The 20,103-nt window shown below is 32.4% G+C and overlaps 2 protein-coding genes across 7 annotated transcripts; one reads left to right on the forward strand and one right to left on the reverse strand.

The window, feature by feature from the left end:
- Positions 1 to 2,391: 2,391 nt before the first annotated feature.
- Positions 2,392 to 5,554, reverse strand: LOC118039849 (homeobox-leucine zipper protein HOX3). 6 transcript variants are annotated; one of them, XM_073410793.1, is made up of 5 exons: positions 5,320 to 5,554; positions 4,993 to 5,018; positions 4,870 to 4,962; positions 4,688 to 4,767; positions 2,392 to 2,965 (listed from the first exon to the last, which is right to left on the reverse strand). In XM_073410793.1, the coding sequence occupies exons 1-5, from the start codon at positions 5,408 to 5,410 to the stop codon at positions 2,629 to 2,631; spliced, it is 627 nt and encodes a 208-aa protein (XP_073266894.1). In that variant the 5' UTR covers positions 5,411 to 5,554; the 3' UTR covers positions 2,392 to 2,628. The 6 variants fall into 6 exon arrangements, with proteins under 6 accessions (XP_073266894.1, XP_073266893.1, XP_073266892.1 ...); XM_073410792.1 differs by having other exon boundaries at positions 4,993 to 5,045; XM_073410791.1 differs by having other exon boundaries at positions 4,993 to 5,063; positions 5,320 to 5,553.
- An 8,673-nt stretch (positions 5,555 to 14,227) lies between these two features.
- Positions 14,228 to 17,176, forward strand: LOC140955860 (uncharacterized). Its single transcript, XM_073410901.1, has 5 exons — positions 14,228 to 14,401; positions 14,698 to 15,441; positions 15,546 to 15,641; positions 15,779 to 15,955; positions 16,040 to 17,176. The coding sequence occupies exons 1-5, from the start codon at positions 14,228 to 14,230 to the stop codon at positions 17,174 to 17,176; spliced, it is 2,328 nt and encodes a 775-aa protein (XP_073267002.1).
- Positions 17,177 to 20,103: the final 2,927 nt, after the last annotated feature.

Below are 20,103 nucleotides of genomic sequence, written 5' to 3' on the forward strand. Positions count from 1 at the left end.
GGTCACCTTTTTCTGGCGACATTGAATCAGACCATTCATAACTGCAAAATTTAGTTGTAAATTGCGCAATGTCGGGTTCGGGACAGGGACTCATCTGGTTCCTCCGAATTTCAAAGAAATTAAAATTTAAGTTAAATTATCTGATCAGAAGCATGACAGGGTGGACCATGTTTTCAAGAGCTAGAAAATCTACTCCTGAAAAAAGAAACATTCCTATGCTATGAAGGAGAAGTTGGATTTTGGGTGTGTCCTAGAGATATAGCGTTAGTTGTATGGCAAGGCTGCATGTTCTATCAAAGGCTTCATTTTGCTCCATCTCATGAATTTTGAAACAAATGATGGGCTTGGGCTAAGCCCATTTACCTGAAGACGCAGGGGATACAGATGGGTAAAACAGTTACGATGAGTAATGTCAATGGCCCGCGAGGCAAGAACTATGACCTCATTTTTGAAGGCCATCGGGATTTAGACTTTTTGTGAGAAAGCCACCAGAAACACGAAAATAGACTAGAAATTTTAGTGATCTCGGTTTTGGGCCCATATCATTTCAATATCTACTAAATATTTTTATGACTTTTCTTTGAAGCTATCCTCGACAGAATTAATTCTCCCATGGACTCTTTTCCTGTAGGGTTCTTTTCTCAATTTATCTAAATGACTTTCAAGTGGATGTTTCCTTTACGAAGAAGAATAAATTTTATTAGTGAATAAATTCATGTAATTATCATGAGTTGTCTTTTCAAATATTTTTTAACTTTACTAGGATACGTTACCATATTTATTTGATGATTAATGCATTATTAACATGCATGACAAGATTAGAAGAAGCTTTTTGAGTTGTGAAAATAATGGACTGAAAAGATATTTCAGTTGATTGTAAGGTTTTTCTTTTCCATGAATTTAAAATGATCATTTTTTCATATAAAATTTAATTTAATTTATATTACTGAATTATATAAACACAAATATTATTCTTTAAAACCAAATTAAACATAATAATTACTCGATTATCACTACAAAACAAGTAATGAAAGATAAAAAAAAATATCATCTTCTACTTATATTTTTTAATTTTTTGTTTTTATAAATGAATTAATTTTGATCTACCTTCTCATGAGAGATATTATCTCAATATATATGCACCAAGCAGGATTAATCATATTTTAGGTTTGAAACTTACCATGAAAAAAAAGAAGGCTAATTGACAAATTCATTAAAAACTAACATCAATGTTAAATATCCCTACAAAAAAAAAGTTGCCTTAATTTGGCTATTTAGAAAAATGATTGTTTTCATTTAATTTTTCGTATAAGTACGAAAAAAGAAATAATTACATTGATTTAGCTATCTAGAAAAGTGACTGTTTCCATTTAATTTCCCGTATTAGTAGTTGTTCTAGATAGAAAGTTTAGCATAATAGATGAATTTGTCTTTGGATTTGATGACATGTAGTGATATCATGGCAAAAAAAAAAAAAAAAAAATCAGAGAAAAAGGGAAGCGGGGTTCTCTGGAGGTTTTTTTTTTTTTTTTTTCCTAAAAAAACTAAAACAACAATTAGTGTTTCTTCGATCAACACTGAACTTGAACCTTGAACTATACAACAAGTTAAGCTACGTCGTATATGTAACATATTACTAAGTAAATATGCCAAATATACGATTAAACCACATATTATTACCATAAATATGACATCAAACGACGTGCCTGACCTCCATTTATACTCTCACTCCTCATGCAGATAAAAGTTACACCTCGTTTTTATTTAGACCATTAATGTACGAAGTGTTGCTCTCAAAAGATTCATTTAGATGGTAAGTAGAAGATTTATTTGATTTTAGGTTCAAGTTTTGCTACTGATTTATTAATGAAGAGACATACTTACATAAGATTAACCATATTCATGAAGATATCCTTAGTTTCTGTTATGACATTAATGCAACGTGAATTTCTTTAATTATGTGTAGTTATTAACTGTATAACATCCTGTTTTTGGATGCATGGTAAACTTGACCGGTCTACTTTCTTTTTTCTTACTAAAAACATATGAAAGTAATCAATTATCTTGCTGAAATGGTGTTTAAAGTTAATATCCATGCGATCAAATCGAGATGGCAGCAAAAATTAATTTTTAATCCCTGTTAAGGCATAAACACTATCTGTGCTTTTCACGTTTGATTTTTCCTTCCACCTCGTCATTATGACGTTGTGGAAATTGAATAAAAATCAAATGTGCTTTCGAAAAGTATTTCCGCTAAGTGTTGTTCATGGGTACTTCTTGTAACACTCCATGAAGTTTCGTCTCTCCTCAATATACACTGGTACGCACAACGAGCCACTTAGCACATACACAGTAATTATCAATTATGGAGATAAAGTAGCAGACTCTAAATTCCAATTAATCCGCGCACCCTTCCTATACTAAATCAAAAATCAGAAACCAAACAGCACTCAACTAGAAAAGGCATTAAAAAGATGAAAGTGCTAATTAACAAGTAAACTAATTATCCATGTAGATTAGATACCAGATACCCTAGTATCTATCTCATACATTTGGTGTAAACTAGTATGAACATTTCTCTAACCTATATTCGTTCATATCAAAGTAATCAATGATCATTATAGCTGACTAACAAGCCGCAGAAGATTGCCGAGATTGGAGTGCGGGTGTCCCAACTTTAGAGGACAAGGTGGCGGCTGTTGTTGGGGTGGCCACAGCAGTGGTGGTGGTTTTGGTGGAGCCCTTGTCCAAGCCGGTGGTTGTCACACGCTCACAACTTGGACACATGGTAAGGGTGGATGCTGGAAGAGGTTCACAACTGTGAGGAGACATCACGGTTGGTGGACCCACCTTTAATGCCCTAAGCTCCTCTACTTCTCTTTGCAACCTTCTGTTTTGCTCGGTTAATGAACCAAACCATCTCTTCAAATACTCACACTCCATCTCTGTCTGCTTAAGCTTGCTCCTATCAGTGACCAGAAAAATGTGTTAATATTGCAAGACTGGTGCTAAATAATGCTTGATATTGCAATAAAACGATATGACAAAATGTTTGCTACTCCATTTTGTTCATGATCAGTTGGAGATGAGTTGTATATGTAATTAAAGAAATGCAAAAAAAATGATAGTTTTTTGCAATTTTTCCTTTTTCCAACAAACAATTGCCAACAAAGGTGAGTTGGTAGGCATAATTAAGAGCTCGCATTAAAGTCATTGCCTGCTTCTCTAGGGTGTTCCTTAATGCTTTCTGAGTATAACAAGTTTTTTTCGTCAACCATACATACAAGCTAGGCAGTTATTGTTGTATTCAATCCATGTTGTTATCGTATTCATAAATGTTCGATTCAAGTTTTTCATCTGTCTCATAAAGTATTTTAAGGTTTGCGTTTCAGCACATATATCATCTGTTCTAATATAACCAGGACAGCTTTAATTAAGAGATTAATGGAATTTACAGTTTTGGCTGCGTTTCTTTGGACTGATTAAATAGCAATGCATGGTATGGAGAGCAAATCCTTAGCCTCGATCTCTTGATTTCGTTTAATAATTAATACGTGCAAACAACAACAACAAATAGGGGATATTTTATATATAAAATTGCATGGCTAGTCTAGGAAAAGAATTATTAATAATGAGTCAAAGGAACACTTATTAGAGTTGTGATCAGACTAGCACACGAGGCCAAAGAACACATGCATCTTGATACCGACAAATCTTTTTATTCTCAATTTTGTGCAATGATCATTAGATGACAGCCATCATTATAGTAGTTCACAAAGGTGAGCTCATGAAATAACCCCATGATTAAGAGTTAATAAATTTGTAGAGCCACTTGTCGGTCACGTGTCTTCATTCTCAAACCGTATATATAGTATTGTAAAATTAAGTTTATTTGTATTTCCAATATCTTAGGGTTCTATGGCAAAAAACTAAAATACATAAGCCAACTTCCTGCTTCAGATGTCATGTTACATGCATGTAGATGTCATTATTTTCATAACTTGACATGTGAGCAGTAAGGGTCTGCATCTTCTGTTCACAGTTGGTATTAGAATAATTGTTTGTGCCCTTTTATAGGTAGTAGGCAGGAAGAAATATGCTTCCATTTTGTACCCTATGGATTCAGTTTTGCGCCAGCGTCCAATGATCCTTCCAGATATTTAATTTGCAGTGTGTATATATATATATATATATATATATATATATATAACTACACGGTTTCATGTCTACTCCTGCCCTACTTTACTGGCATGTGAGCAATCCGTCATTGCAACGGCAGAAAAACTACGTTCTACTTCTTTTACTCTATAATATAACGATGAAAAAGACAGATTAACCTCCCCAAACAGGTATTTAAATGCGGTCAAAAAGTTGGATAATTTATGGTGTCTAATTCCTTTACTTTAGCCACGAAGATGATCGAAGAATTAAAGCATCTGAATTTATACTACTAACCAATATAGTACTGAGGTTATATTAATGTCCTCTACTAAGAGAGTCCCAATACTGACAATTATGTTCTGCTAACTTCGATATATATGTGCGTGCGTGCGTGCGTGTGTCTAGCTAGTTTATAATCATCAGTTTTAATTTTGAAAACCAACAAAATATATAGTGAAAAGAAGAGGAAGAATTTAAGGAGTCAGCCAAGCCAAGCATGAAACAGTACGTATACAAGATAGAGTACCTGGCCCTCCGGTTTTGAAACCACACCTCAACTTGTCTAGGCCTCAGCTTCAATTGCAAAGCTAATGCTTCTTTTTGTCTCTGCATATATGAAAGAATAATTGAACTCCATAAATTAATCATAATTAATTCAGAAAACATAATTATTTTACTATAAATAGAGAGATAGGAGTGTATAGTTACAGGGTTTAAGGTGTGGTGTTGCCTGAAACTCTCTTCAAGAAGGCGAGACTGTTCCTTAGAGAGACGGAGTTTTTTGCGAGGTGGGCCTCCATTAGTGCTTTCCTCTTCATCTTCCACACCCGCAGTGATCCATTCTTCTTCTCCTGTTCCTGATGGTAGTTGGTTTATGTCCAAATCTTTCACAGCACAAACCTCTTCACCCAATTAATAATTCATCACCATCATTTTCATAAATCAGGAAAACAAAATTTCTTGGATTCAATCAATATCAGTAAAACCATGTACTTATCATCATATTTGAGAAAAGAAAACATAAGGAAGAATTCTTTATTAAGAAGCCGGCCATGCAAACAAAAACAAAGCTAAGAGATCATAGAACGTCATTTAAAAACAAAAGATAAAAGATCTTGTAAAGGGGGAAGAAGGAGATAGGGGGGATTTTGGGCTTACCAGATGAAGGAAAAGGAGGAGGAGGAGGAGAGAAGCCAGGCATAGATATGGTCAACTCCAATCTAGAAATGCTTGAGGGTGAAACCGCCATAGGAAAGAAAGCACACAAGAAGGGAGAGGAAGAAAAAAGGCTGATTTTATAAGAGAGAAAAGGCTTAAAGAAAGAGGGAGGAAGAGAATTAAAACAAAACAAAATGGAGGAGACAAAGCAGAATATGAAAAGGTAGAAGAGGTAAAGGTGAGCTCCGAAGGTCAAATAAATACTAGCGAAGACGAAAAAGAAAAGGAGAAATTGAAAGATTGGTTTTGTTTTAATTGCTCCTTTTGGTTTTTCTTGGGCTAGGGTTTTTGACTGTGGTCGTCAAGTCAAAAACTCCGACCCATCTGATTCGCGACACGTGGTAGACTGATTAGAGGAATTGGGTGTAGGAGAATAACCGGCAGGTTTTCTGTTCAAGTGATTGGAGGGGTAGAGTCTTGTTGTCGGTTCAAATGTCAGCTGTTGAAATGATTGGGAGCCTAGACTGGTGCTCTGAGCCCTGCTGCATACACCATTACTTGGCAAGCCCATCTGGATCCACCTTTAGATTTTTTGAGTCTCTGACACCCCCTTGACAGGAAAATAAAATATAAAGAAAGAAAGAAAGATCCCATAACTTAATTCACCTTTTTTCTTGTGATTGAATCTGGACCATCCATCCTTTATCATCAAGATGTAGATGTTTGAGTTTGACGAAGTTAGGTGGGGCACAAGCGGGAAGGATTGAGGGGCCAGGTGCAAAATGGCTTCGAGTGTTTAATACTAGTAAAGAATTCAATGCTGCTTTACCTGCTTACATAACAGGTACACAGAGAGGATAGGAATCGTAACGCTTGTGAGTTGTGACATTTATGCAGAGAGAAGAAGGCATGATTCGGGGACAAGGAGTGTGGACAAGAGTCATTTATTATCTAGGAAGTTCATGTTTGTGTGAGAGTAACTGTGTCAACACAAACTACGAACCACGAGGTGGTGTTATGGATTCTGTGGCACTTATTGCTGGCATATCGGTTAGTGAGAATTGATTTCATAGCTATTAATACCTAGTTGTGTTCATGTTACAAGTGGGGTTTCCTGTCTTGACTGCCGTGTTGATGAATGGGGTCTCTACAAAGATTTAGCATATTCTAATTCCTGTGGAACAACAATCATAGCATATATTTAGTGAGACTTTGCTGTCCAACGATTTCAAATCAATTGGTGTCATTTTAACAAGTTGCAGGTGTTCGAGCTAGAAAAATTTCACTTGTTTGTCTATTTTTTTCTTTAAAAAAAATTAATTTTTTTATTAATTTTAAACTAATATGTTTTTAATGTTTTCAAATTATTTTGATATATTAATATTAAAAATAATTTTTTAAAAAAAAAAATATCATTAACATATATTTTAACATAAAATATTATTTGAAAAACAACCACAACCATACTAAACATCTACTACTAATAGGCACCCACGAATCTATGGGTGATATATATATATATATATATATATATATATATATATATATATATATATATATATATATATATATATATATATATATATATATATCATTAAAAACCGCACCTGTATGTCTACCGGAACCGTGTTTCGAAGAAATTGCCATAAATAAACTGATTTTTTAATTAGCTTTCACATACCAACTTCTTTAAATATTAGCACACGGATAAGCATTGTTAAACAGTCGTTTATTCAGTTGAATTTTATAAAGCACACGGGTAAGCATATATAGTTCAAGAGTCGTTTATTCAGTAGATTTACTTGGTTTATTTAGTTGATTAGATACACTCTCGCTCGTAGCCAGTCAAGGGTCTTTTGAGTAATAGTCCAAGACTCTTACTTAACAAAAATTCTAAAAAAAACTAAGAAATATTTTTCGATTATACTTTTATGAAATAAAAATTATCTTCACTTGACAAAAGACTTCAAATATGAATTGAAAGTTATTCAAAGCCCCACTTATCATGCATCCATAAAAACATTAATGATTCTGCCAAAAAAAATCAGAATACTTGGTAAATTACTTTTTGCCATGTTTTCACGATGAAGGATCATAAGTTCATGTCAATCTTTTATTTTTCAAGATTAAGGGTAACAGGGGTTCGTGGCAGAGACTGAATTTCCTACAAAGACAATTCTTTTTTGGAATTTTTAAGGATCATTCAATGACTAAGTTAGTGATTTTTTTGTGAGAATTTGTAATAAATAAGCATTAAATCATAAAAATAAAAATATTTGTTTTTTGTTTATGTGTGTTAAATATTGAGAATAAGTTGTAAGAGAATGAAGGTGTCAAACCATAAACACTTAGACTTGGTGCATATCAAAGTTCAAGGAGAATAAGTTGTAAGACTTCGTTTAAAGAAAGCAAAGTGCTGGCACTTGGTGCTAAACCCACAAGCGTTTGGGCCTGAGACACATTCGAGCCTAAGAAAAATGGGTCTCACAAGGTGTCAAGCTCATAAGAGTTTAAGCCTGACGCTCATAAGAGTATAGAGGGGTTGGATCTAATAAGATGTCAGACCTACATAAACTTGTGTTTAGTGCATGTCCAAGCCTGGAAAAATTGGATCTAATGAGGTGCAAGATTCACGGATACTCGAAAAAATTAAGAATATCCAAGCCTGACGATAAGTAGAGTAAGGTGTTTTTAGATTTTTTTATCAAGAATATACATATGGAGTGAAAAATCAGAGTAGCAAAAATACATACTGATGAATTGTTGCAAAAGAAATGTTAAATGCCCGTTCACTTGGAAAATAACATAAATTCTAAAAATGCATGTAAGAATTATTGATGTGACCATCTTGGCTCTCAATGTGGAACCGATAACCTTTATTGATTAATGTTATTATTGTTAAAAGTAATAATTATTGTGTTCATATATAGCATTGAATGAAAAAGAAGAGTTGCATTTAAAATTCTTATAACCAAGTTATACGAATGGTGAACACAAAATCCTGTCTACAATAATTACTTATGGAGGCATTTTTAAAATTATTTCCTTTATTGATTAATGTTATTATTGTTAAAAGTAATAATTATTGTGTTCATATATAGCATTGAATGAAAAAGAAGAGTTGCATTTAAAATTCTTATAACCAAGTTATACGAATGGTGAACACAAAATCCTGTCTACAATAATTACTTATGGAGGCATTTTTAAAATTATTTTAAATAATTTTAAAAATGCCTCCATAAGTAATTATTATGGACCAAAAATCCTGTAATTAGAGTTATTCTAAATGCGGTAAAACTAATCTTTATAATTTAAAAACTACAGCCATAGCTAATTATTGCGGACAACGTTTTTTTTTCTCGGATAACATATTAAAATGCTCTAAGTGTCACTGCATAAATGTCTTAGTTTTAAATGAGAAAACGATGTTCGTTATCAAAAAAATGTTAGAAGCTGAAGTTTAATCTTATTAAAATCCAGCAATAATCATCTTCGGCAATTATTTATTTTTTTAATCTATTATAAGATAAATATTCCTGTACTTTGTAGTCTCGACTGTGTTAGCCTCCAAACATTATTTATTTCTTCTTACAATCTTTTCATTATTAAAGTTGATATTATATGCTTCAAAACAGTCCAATATAACTCATATTTGTCAAGTTCTAACTCTAATGTTTTCTATGTATGTATAAAATTATTCAAATATTAAATACCAAACAATATTCTCATCTAATAGATTACAACATTAATATATGTGTGTTTAACATAAAAATTTTAAAACATTAATAAAATATGAGTAATCAAATAAAAAAATATTAGAGTAGACACCAAAGGACCTTAGCATAAAATAAAAAAAAGAAAAAGGAATGAGAGAAATAAACGAAAATATAACCCGGAAATGTCATTGCTAACAAAATTAGAATTGGTAATTTTGTTCATTTTATATTATAATAGTAGTTGTTTTTGAATTTTTTTTTTAAATATATATAAATAATATATTTTTATTTTTAATATCAGCACATCAAAACAATAAAAAAATATAAAAAATTAAATTTAAATAAAAAATATAAAATTAAATCATATTTACATCTTATTAATTTTACTTAATATATAGAACTACCATAACACATCTGTAATGAAAAATCCTCAAATCATAAAAATAAAATAAAATAATAAAAATTTTCTTCCGGGTAGATGTACTATGGTACTGAGCCATCCATGCACACACATTTTGAGTCCTGTGGTACATAAGCAATTGAATTGTTGACTTTGTCTTCAATTATGGGACCACATACTAAAAGAAGCTTTTTGGAAAACCCAAGAATCCAAGATATTTGAACCATGTAAAAGTTTAAGATCATTATATTTTAAGATTAAGGGCTTGTTTGTTAGTATATATTCTCAACATTTTGATAGTAAAAAAAAAAGAAAAAACAATTAAAAAGTGATTCATAAAGAGAAAATAATAGGATTTTCTTAAACTTTCTTGCATAAAGTTAGAATAGAAAAGGTGAGAAAAGTGAATTTGAGTTATTTGAAGACTCTGAATAATAAACTGAATAATTTGAGTGACGTTTTCTAGTCTCTAACATTCATATAAAAAAAATGATAATGCTCACCTATAGACTATATTAAAGCTGTCCAACTAAACCAAACCAGTGATCCAGTAATAAAAGTTTAGGATTAAAAAATTTGTTTTTTTTATAGTTTCATGTTCGAACTCCATGATTGCTAATATGATAGTCACTAAAGCTTTACATGATCATTAACTTTAGAGCCCGTAGAATTAGTCGAGATCAGCGCAAACTGACCCAAACATCCATATTAATAATAAAAAAAAAATTGTCCGACCATGTAAATCTTTGTATTACTCTTCCATTAATTATTTGTTGTGCTTATCATTTTATTATATTTTTCTATTTATGATGAATTGTGTTAAGAATCTTCAACTATTTTCCAACACAAACTTATAGCATCATAATATTCTTCCACAAAATACTAATTAAAGTAGACAAGTCTATTTTTTTTTTTAAAGAAGTTTAGAATTGTGATAGTGGTTATTTATTAAAATATTTTTTATTATCAAAATTATCAAAATAATTTTTTTATTAGTTTTAACATTAATACATTAAAATAATTCAATAGCACTAAAAAAAAATTAATTTAAAATAAAATTTTTCAAATTTTAATAAAAAATAAATAGAAACTCACTCCCGCCTATCCATGATATATTTATCTAAATACTGCAGCAAATATATGCCGAGATCATGTTTACATGAAGCGACATAAGGAACAGTTGGAACATATTTATTTCAGTCAAACCGTGACAATTTCTTTTAATAGGTGAGATATATAGTTAGATTAATTTCAATGGTCGAAATATTTTAAACTTCTTCTAACTCGAATAAAATGTGATTCCTTTATAGGTACACAGATATTAAAAAGAATAACGTTCTTCGTGTTGGGTTATTAATTGTATATATATTTTTTAATAAACTGAAAACATTGCAAAGCTAAAAATATCACTTTGCGGAGAACATTTATAGCCGAATTGACCGCTGAAATGATATGTGATGAGTATTTGGTTACTGTTGAGAAGATAAAGATAACAGAGACAGAGAAATAAGGCAGAAAAAAAATGAAGACATCGTTATATTGGATAGTGGTATAGAAGTTAAATTAATTGTTTCTATATCATATTAAAATAAAATAAAAATATATTTTATTTTTAATATATATTATTATCAAACTTATATATTTTAAAAATAAATTAGATATTTTTTCTATAGATTATATTGAGTATTAAAATTAATAATATTATAATAACTTTAATTATAAAACCAGAACTAACTTGATGGGCTGAACTGAGTCTAGACTGGTCAGAATTTAAAAATAAATAGAGGAATGATTGACTCGACATAACCCAATTAAAAACCCAAGCCAACCTATAATAAAACACAAGTGAAAAACTCATTGACTTTTTAAAAAAGAAATTGGTTAAAATAAGGTTGCTTTGATTTCAAAATAAAAAACAATTGGGCCAGCTAGGTTGACCTTCTCGACCCGTAACTAGAATCTTGTCTCGGGTGAACTTCTGAATAGAGTTTTAAGACTATAATTATAATTTTTTTTATTCGTGTGTTAACTTAGGTCAATCTGTATTGAAACTATGATAATTTAAAAATAAAAAATAAAAAATATTGTTTTTAGAGATATGTCCCTTCATACCTCATGTTTTTAAAAATACATAAATTTACTTTAAAATTATTTTTATGTTTGTATTTTATTTTTATTTCTAACTACATATTTTTTGTATTTCTACTTACAATAGAATCTCAAATTAATGGGGAATATGTTTAAAACACACCAAACATGAGATGTGCGCATGCTTGTCTGATAATTCATATTAGTTTGTTTTTGCGTTTTAAAAGTGTTTTTAAAAAAATTTAATTTTTTATATTTTTTTATTTACTTCAAATTAATATATTTTTAATTTTTTTAAATCATTTTGATGTGTTGATGTAAAAAATAATTTTTAAAAAATAAAAAAATATCATTAATATACATTTTAATATAAAAAATTATTTAAAAAATAATCACAATTACACTTTCATTCTCCTTTATTTTTCAAAGTTCCAACTACCATTGCGCGCACTCTTTTTTTTTTTGGTTGTTTCCTTTTTTTCTTTTAATTAAATATCTCGCGCTGTTTTTGCCAGCGATGAGTTAATTCTACCCCCGTTTATATACTGTGCTATCACCGGGGTGGAGCTACAATATGCTTTCGAAGCTATGGCACTCCCGAAGTTGTAAAATTTTCTAATTTGGATATTGATTTTTTTTTTTGTTTCCATCTTATTTATGCATTTGATCCTTTGCTCTCTGACTTTTTTTTTTTTTTTTTTTTTTAATATGACCTGTTTTCAAGTTTGATTTTGTAGTTTTTATGATGGCAATCCCTCTCGAATATTTTTTTCTAGCTGTACCTTGATTATATATGACAAACTGGAGGAACATAATTGCAAACAATTATTTATATTTTAGATATCGTACATTCATTATTACACAAGTCTCTTAGCCAGACTTTGTTTGGTCAATACGAACAAGTTTCAAACCAACCAGGTTCTTAATGGACAAGCACTTTATTTGTATTTGGACTTTGGCGTACTCAAGATGAGGCAGCACAGGATCTTCCATGTTCTTAAAACCTGTAGATGTTTTGATGATGCAATTTTCTCTGCTAAATAGTGTATCCTTTGAAATGACATTTTCTTTTTCTCACATACCAGGAATTTGATAAAAAGCAAAACTCGAAAACAAAAGCATGTTTCTTCCATTGCTAGTAAAAAGTACTAATTAAAACATGAAAAAGTAAGTATGTTTGCGGGATTATGTATACCACTTGGTATATAGTTAGACAATAGAAGGATATAAGTGCTATTTCCGACCAAAACAAACCCGACCAGAATCGATGTAGTGCCACTCTTGATGCCATCTTAACATGTATTCTTACACCTCGCGACCACTACCATTGCATAAACCTGGAAAAGATATATTGTATGGTCATAATCTAATTTCAAGTGACTCTTCAAGATGAATTGGTCGTTGCTATTTGGACTTCGTCAAGACAAGCACGCACATATTTGAAGATTCAAGGGATTTCAATGTTCAGAGGACCAAAGCAATTCCCTCATCTGCACGGCTCTAGCGTGCTCTCCATTTGAGTGCCGGTCCATGCATTTTCCTTTGATGTTGTTGAGTTGTCTTAATCTGAGAAAAGTAGTCGATATATATATATATATATATATATATATATATATATATAAGAGCTAGCTAATCTAAATCCTTCATTTAACATTGCGATTTGCAGTTGAACCGTGACTAAAAAATCCCGCTGGGATAAGCCTTGGATGAAAAATGAAGGTCGCTAATATCTGTTTCAATACATAAAGCAGAGGAATTAAAAGATCTCCTTTAAGATTATTGCGTACAAAGTCGATTCGTAAGCCTATCATATGACAGGAATGATCAGTTTGAATTGCTGAGTCGTTAAATACCCAAATAACACAAGTCGATTCTCATTTAACTCACAGATGGACTATGGACTTGTATAATTTAAGATGTTGTTATTTACATTACTAGAAAATTATATAATAAATACAAATAAAAACATTAATGTAAAAATTTTATTAACATATTACGATAATTTTTACTAATAAAATTTCTTATCAGTATATTCATTGAAAAACAATTCTATCAGTATATAACAAAAGAATAATGAAGAATATTAAGTGAGATTCAAAAAAGTTTCCAAAAATTATCTTTATTTTTCTTTTTAAAAAATACAATTTAGAACGATTACTAATGTTGTTATTAATTTTATCTAGAATTTTTAATAATTCTCAATGTCAGCTGCATATTATGAAGAGATTCTTTAACTTCTTCCATAAACATATATAATTGTCATTCATCTCCTTCGCACCTAAGTTTTTTCTATTTTTTTCCTATTCTCCCTTCTAAAAAAGGGGAAAAGGATTATTTCGTTACTAATAGTATTTCAAAATGTTAGCCGGCAAGATTTGTGTATTAGCTGGCGAGATATGTGTAGATTACGGGATTGTAGGGAAATCTATTTGTTTCCTTGTAACAGATTATTATCATACCAAGAATAGGAGTCTAGGCAGACTAGGAGACCTTACCTACTTGTATATATATTCTTCTGTAAAGACGAATAAAAGTAATGCAGTGAAGTATTTTACAGAATCAAAAGCTTTGTTTGTATGTCTGCTATATTCAACATGGTATCAGAGCAAGTCTGAAAAACAATTTTTTTTTTTTCTATTTCTTCCCTACATTCTCCTTCGAACCCTTTATTTTTTAGGGACTTTCACTTGCAAACGAAATCATAATGGCGGAACAAGAACAAAATCCTATTGTTCAAGCCACTTCACACAACCCTCTGCCAAACCCAATTATCATTCAGCAGGACACCTCTGGTTTTCCTGTCAGCATTATTCTCAATGAAACAAATTATATGCTATGGTCACAGTTGATGGAGATGCGTATTGGAGCCCGTAACAAAGTTGGGCATCTAACTGAGCAGCAGCGAAACCAGCACCCAATGATCCGAACTATGCTACATGGATTACTGAAAATCATAAAGTTAAGAGCTGGCTCATTGAATCCATGAGCCCCCACCTGATGCAGAGATTCATTCGTCTTATTACAGCAAGAGAAATATAGGAGGCAGTGTCAAAGACCTTCTACGATGGATCTGATGAGACCTGATTGTTCGAACTGAATCAATAATCTTTTTCAACCACTCAGAATGGTAGGCCTTTGTCCACATATTATAATGAACTTGTTGCAATATTCCAGGAAATTGATCATCGCAGCACATCCCAAGAAGAATCTGTTGAAGGGATTGTACAACTCCATGCAGCAACGATGAGATTAAGAGTTCATATTTTTTTAAGCGGTCTTGATTCTGAGTTTGATCAAATCCGTAGTGAAATTCTTCGAAAGGAACAAAAAATGGACCTGGAAGCAGCTTACGCATGTGTTAGAAGAGAATCACAACAGCGACAAGTTATGGGAGTTCCTCGGTTGATCTCTGAAAATACAGCTATGATAGCAAATAGAAACCAACGAGGGACAAGTTATAATTCTGCCAAAGGGAAAAATAGTCAAGGTTCAGGAAAGCAAAATAATTATGTTTGCACTCACTGTGGTGAATCTGGCCATTCAAAGCAGCGTTGCTATGAACTTATTGGATATCCTGAATGGTGGAATTTTTTAAAGAAACCACGGAAGAACATTACTGGGAAAGCTGCACTGGCCATATCAGGTGAAAGCCTTCCAGTTCAGGAGGGGACTTCGATGCCTACTGAAAATGTAACTCAGCCAGGTAGTATTGGTAAGGCTAATGTTCTTTCTGCTATTACTATGGATAATACTTGGATTATTGATACTGGTGCATCCGACCATATGATTAGAGACTGTAATAAACTACAAAATCTTCACCCATCATCCCAACAGGTCATCTCTACTGCCAATGGTGGTATCTCCCCTATTACAGGGAAGGGCTCCATTGCTTTAACTCCTACCATAACTCTTGATACCGTATTGGTTGTTCCTAGTCTTGAATGTAATTTGTTATCTGTCAGCCAAATCACTTCAGCACTAAATTGCACCGTTACTTTTTGGCCCTTTTTTGTGTTTTTCAGGATATTCTGACACGGAAGACTCTTGGTTGTGGTGTTAAACGGGGCAATCTCTACTACTTGGAATTGACAAAAAATTACAAATGGCAGAACAACAAGGCATGTATGTGACAAAGAGGGATATGAGATTGTCTGAGGTGTGGCTTTGGCATAAAAGGCTAGGACATCTTTCATTTAGTTATCTTAAGAAGTTGAAACCCAGTTTGTTTATAGAATTGAATATTTTGGATCTTCAGTGTGACATTTGTGAATTGGCAAAGAGCCATCGTAAACCTTATTTCCCCTCTTTGAATAAAAGCTCTGAGCCCTTTATGGTTATTCATTCTGATATTTGGGGACCTGCCCCAATCCCGTCTTTGTCTAAAGCTCATTACTTTATTACCTTTATTGATGAATGCACTCGTATGACGTGGGTATCCTTACTTCATAAGAAAAGTGATGCAAGTGTTGTTTTTCGGGAATTTTACAGCATGGTGAACAATCAATTTTAGAAACAGATTAAAGTATGGCAATCTGATAATGCCATGGAATTTCTTGAGAACTCACTTGGTGATTTTCTTCGACAAAATGGTATCCGACACCATACTTCTTGCACCTACACACCCCAACAAAATGGCATTGCAGAGAGGAAAAATAAGCAGATCATGGAGGTGGTACGTGCATCTTTTTTTGGAATGCATATGCCTCGCTTCTATTGGGGAGAGGCTGTTAAGTCTGCTGTCTACATCATCAATAGAGTGCCTTCCCGAGTGATTAACTTTCAAACCCCACACCAAAAACTACAAAGCTTCTTTGACACACCCCATCACCCAAACTTAGAACCTAGAACCTTTGGTTGCACCGTGTATGTTCACACACCCAAAGTCTTACGTAACAAACTTGACCATTGTGCCCAACGTTGTGTATTCATCGGTTACTCTGATTTTCAGAAAGGATACAGGTGTTATTGTCCTCAAACACGTAAGCTACATGTCTCTCTTGATGTTTCCTTCCGAGAAACAACTCCTTATTATTTAGCAGTCGACTTTGGCTCTCCTCTTCAGGGGGAGAATGTGTATGCAGAGGATGAGCTATGCAGAACTATGTCTGATAACAGTGAGGGTGATGGTGTTTTTATGGAACTGGAGACATTTGAAAAAAGGATGAATAGCAACAAGCACAATGCTATACCGCTCACTGATGCTCAAACTATCCCAAATGAGAGGATCTTACCATTAGACAATGACCTTTGTAGGAATTATGCTGGTGACATAGAAGCTGTAAACCATAATGGGGAAAACATTGAGATGATTGAATTGGGTGTTGTTGACATAGAAGTTGTGAACCTTGATGAGGAAGACAGTGTGATGATTGACCTGCCCGCACCATCAACCATAGAGTCCTCTGCACAGAATATCCTGGATAATTCCACCAGTGAAAATACATCTCAACCCACTCCCAGGTATTCACAAAGATCTAATAAAGGTGTTTCCAAGAAACAGTATGAACCAGACATTAAAACCAATGTTAAATATCCTATCAATAACTATGTCTCTTCTCATAGACTTTCAGAATCTTATGCACTAACCATTAATCAATTATCCAAAGTATCTATTCCTAGTAATGTGCAGGATGCATTGGCAGATCCAAGATGAAAAAAGGCTATGAATGAAGAGATGGAAGCCTTGCAGAAGCACTCCACTTGGGAACTTGTTGTGTTACCAGAAGGAAAGAAGGCGATTGGGTGTAGATGGGTATATACTGTTAAACTTAAACCAGATGGAAGCATTGACAGATATAAGGCGAGACTCGTGGCCAAAGGGTATGCCCAGAAATATGGTATTGATTATCAGGAGACCTTTGCACCAGTAGCCAAGCTTAACACCATCCGTATACTTATATCCATTGCTGCAAATCGAGATTGGCCCCTACAACAATTCGACGTAAAAAATGCTTTCTTGAATGGTGATCTAGAAGAAGAAGTGTACATGGAACTTCCACCTGTAATAAATCAAAGTTCCAAACACGAAGACAAAGTGTGCAAACTAAAGAGATCTTTGTATGGTTTGAAGCAATCTCCTCGAGCTTGGTTTGGGAGGTTTACTTTGGCAATGAAAGCAACCGGTTATCAACATAGCAATGCAGATCATACACTATTTGTTAAACATAAAGATGGTAGGGTAACGGCATTGATTGTGTATGTAGATGACATGATTTTGACAGGAGATGATCCTGAAGAAATGAAGACACTACAAGAGTACTTGTCTGCAGAATTTGAAATGAAAGATTTGGGACAATTGAAGTAGCAAGGTCCAAACAAGGAATTTCTCTTTCACAGCATAAATACGTACTGGACCTTCTAAGTGAGACTGGGATGCTAGCTTGCAAACCTGTTGAAACACCAATACAAGTGAACCATCGACTTGGGAGCTTTCCAGATCAAGTCCCTACAGATATGGGTCGATATCAAAGACTTGTGGGTAAGTTAATTTACCTAACCCATACTAGACCTGATATAACATATGCTGTAGGTGTTGTGAGCCAATTTATGCATGCACCAAGTGAGGAGCATATGGATGCCGTCTACAGGATCTTGAGATATCTTAAAGGTGCGCCTGGTAAAGGTTTATTATACTCAAGAAATGGTACCTCAAATATAGAAGGCTATACTGATGCATATTGGGCAGGAGATCAAACAAAAAGAAGGTCTACGTCCGGGTATCTGACCTTTGTGGAAGGGAATTTGATTACTTGGAGAAGTAAAAAACAGAAAGTTGTAGCGCGATCTAGTGCAGAAGCAGAATTTCGAGGAATGGCTCAGGGAATATGTGAGTTGTTATGGATCAAGAGTATTCTGAAGGATTTAGAGATCAAGTATACGGATCCTATCAACCTGTACTGTGATAATAAAGCAGCAATTCAGATTGCACACAATCCTGTTCAGCATGATCGAACTAAACATGTTGAAGTAGATCGTCATTTTATCAAAGAGAAGCTAGATCAAAAAATTATATGTTTTCCATTTGTTAAATCTGCAAGTCAACTAGCTGATATCCTCACCAAGACAATATCAAACAAAGAATTTTACAGTATGATTGGCAAGTTGGGCATGATAGATATCTATGCACCAACTTGAGGGGGAGTGTTAGCTGGCAAGATTTGTGTATTAGCTGGCGAGATATGTGTAGATTACGGGATTGTAGGGAAATCTATTTGTTTCCTTGTAACAGATTATTATCATACCAAGAATAGGAGTCTAGGCAGACTAGGAGACCTTACCTACTTGTATATATATTCTTCTGTAAAGACGAATAAAAGTAATGCAGTGAAGTATTTTACAGAATCAAAAGCTTTGTTTGTATGTCTGCTATATTCAACACAAAATCCTAGATAGTTCAGTTATGTACAGTACTGTGACTTCTCGATTTTTTTAAAAGAAAATAAAGATATAGAATATGCATTCTTAACTACAATAGGAAAAAAAAGATGTAATATTATTGTTTTTGGTAAGAAAATGAAAGGGTATGTTTGAAGCTTAGTTTAGATTATGCAAAGTTTTAAAATATAATTTAATTTTAAATTTACACGGGCTACATTGCATATTTTTTATGAGAATAATAATATTTAAACTCGTAACTATTTGTTCTGTAAAATTCTAATATTATATTTAAAAATTATCTCAATTTAAAAATATAAAATTATATATGAGATTTAATATATATTTTATATTATTCTTTAATAATATTAAAATTATCCAAATAATTATTAATACAATGAATTTTTAATATAAATTTATTAAAAAAAAACACTTTCAATTATAACGGAATTGTATTGTCAACTAGATATTAAATGAGGTTGTTAAGCAAGACATTATCATATTCTTATTCAAACTCCAAGGACTACCGTAAAAAAAAATGTTGTTGGGTGTTGGTAAAAACTGTTGTTTTTATTTTTGAGTGTTTTTTTTTTAAAAATATTAAATTGATATATTTTTTATTTTTTTATTTTTTTTTATTTTAATATTTTAATATAAAAAATTTTAAAATTTTTAAAAAACATGTTCCCTTATATATTAAACACACACGGTATGTACTTTAGCGAGAATAAATTGGACCTCCATTAAACATAAATAAGAAAAAAAATTAAGCTAATGACTCGAGCTTGTTTGATAATATAGTTATAGTTATTTTTTAAATAAATTTTTATATTAAAATATTTGTTAATAATATTTTTTATTTTTTTAAAATTATTTTTTTGATATCAACACATTAAAATAATTTAAAATTAATAAAAAAACAAAAATTTAAATTTTTTTTAAAAAAATATATATTTTTTTAAAAAAAAGAAAGGCACCGAACTGAATCTAAACTCCGGTAAATATTTAATAAGCGAAAAGAATGCAGATCAAGTGATGACTCATGATCCGCGATGGCATACAGTATACGCACGGGCAAAGACACCAGTGAAGAATTATATGGCAAAAGCGTGGCTACCGTGGGACCCAATCTTGATGATTAGGCTATGGACATCTCATGGAACACGGAGCACCTGCGGGCCCCATCTTGATCATTGAGTAGGGAAC

This window comes from Populus alba, chromosome 8, assembly GCF_005239225.2.
Source record: "Populus alba chromosome 8, ASM523922v2, whole genome shotgun sequence".
NCBI lineage: Eukaryota > Viridiplantae > Streptophyta > Magnoliopsida > Malpighiales > Salicaceae > Populus > Populus alba.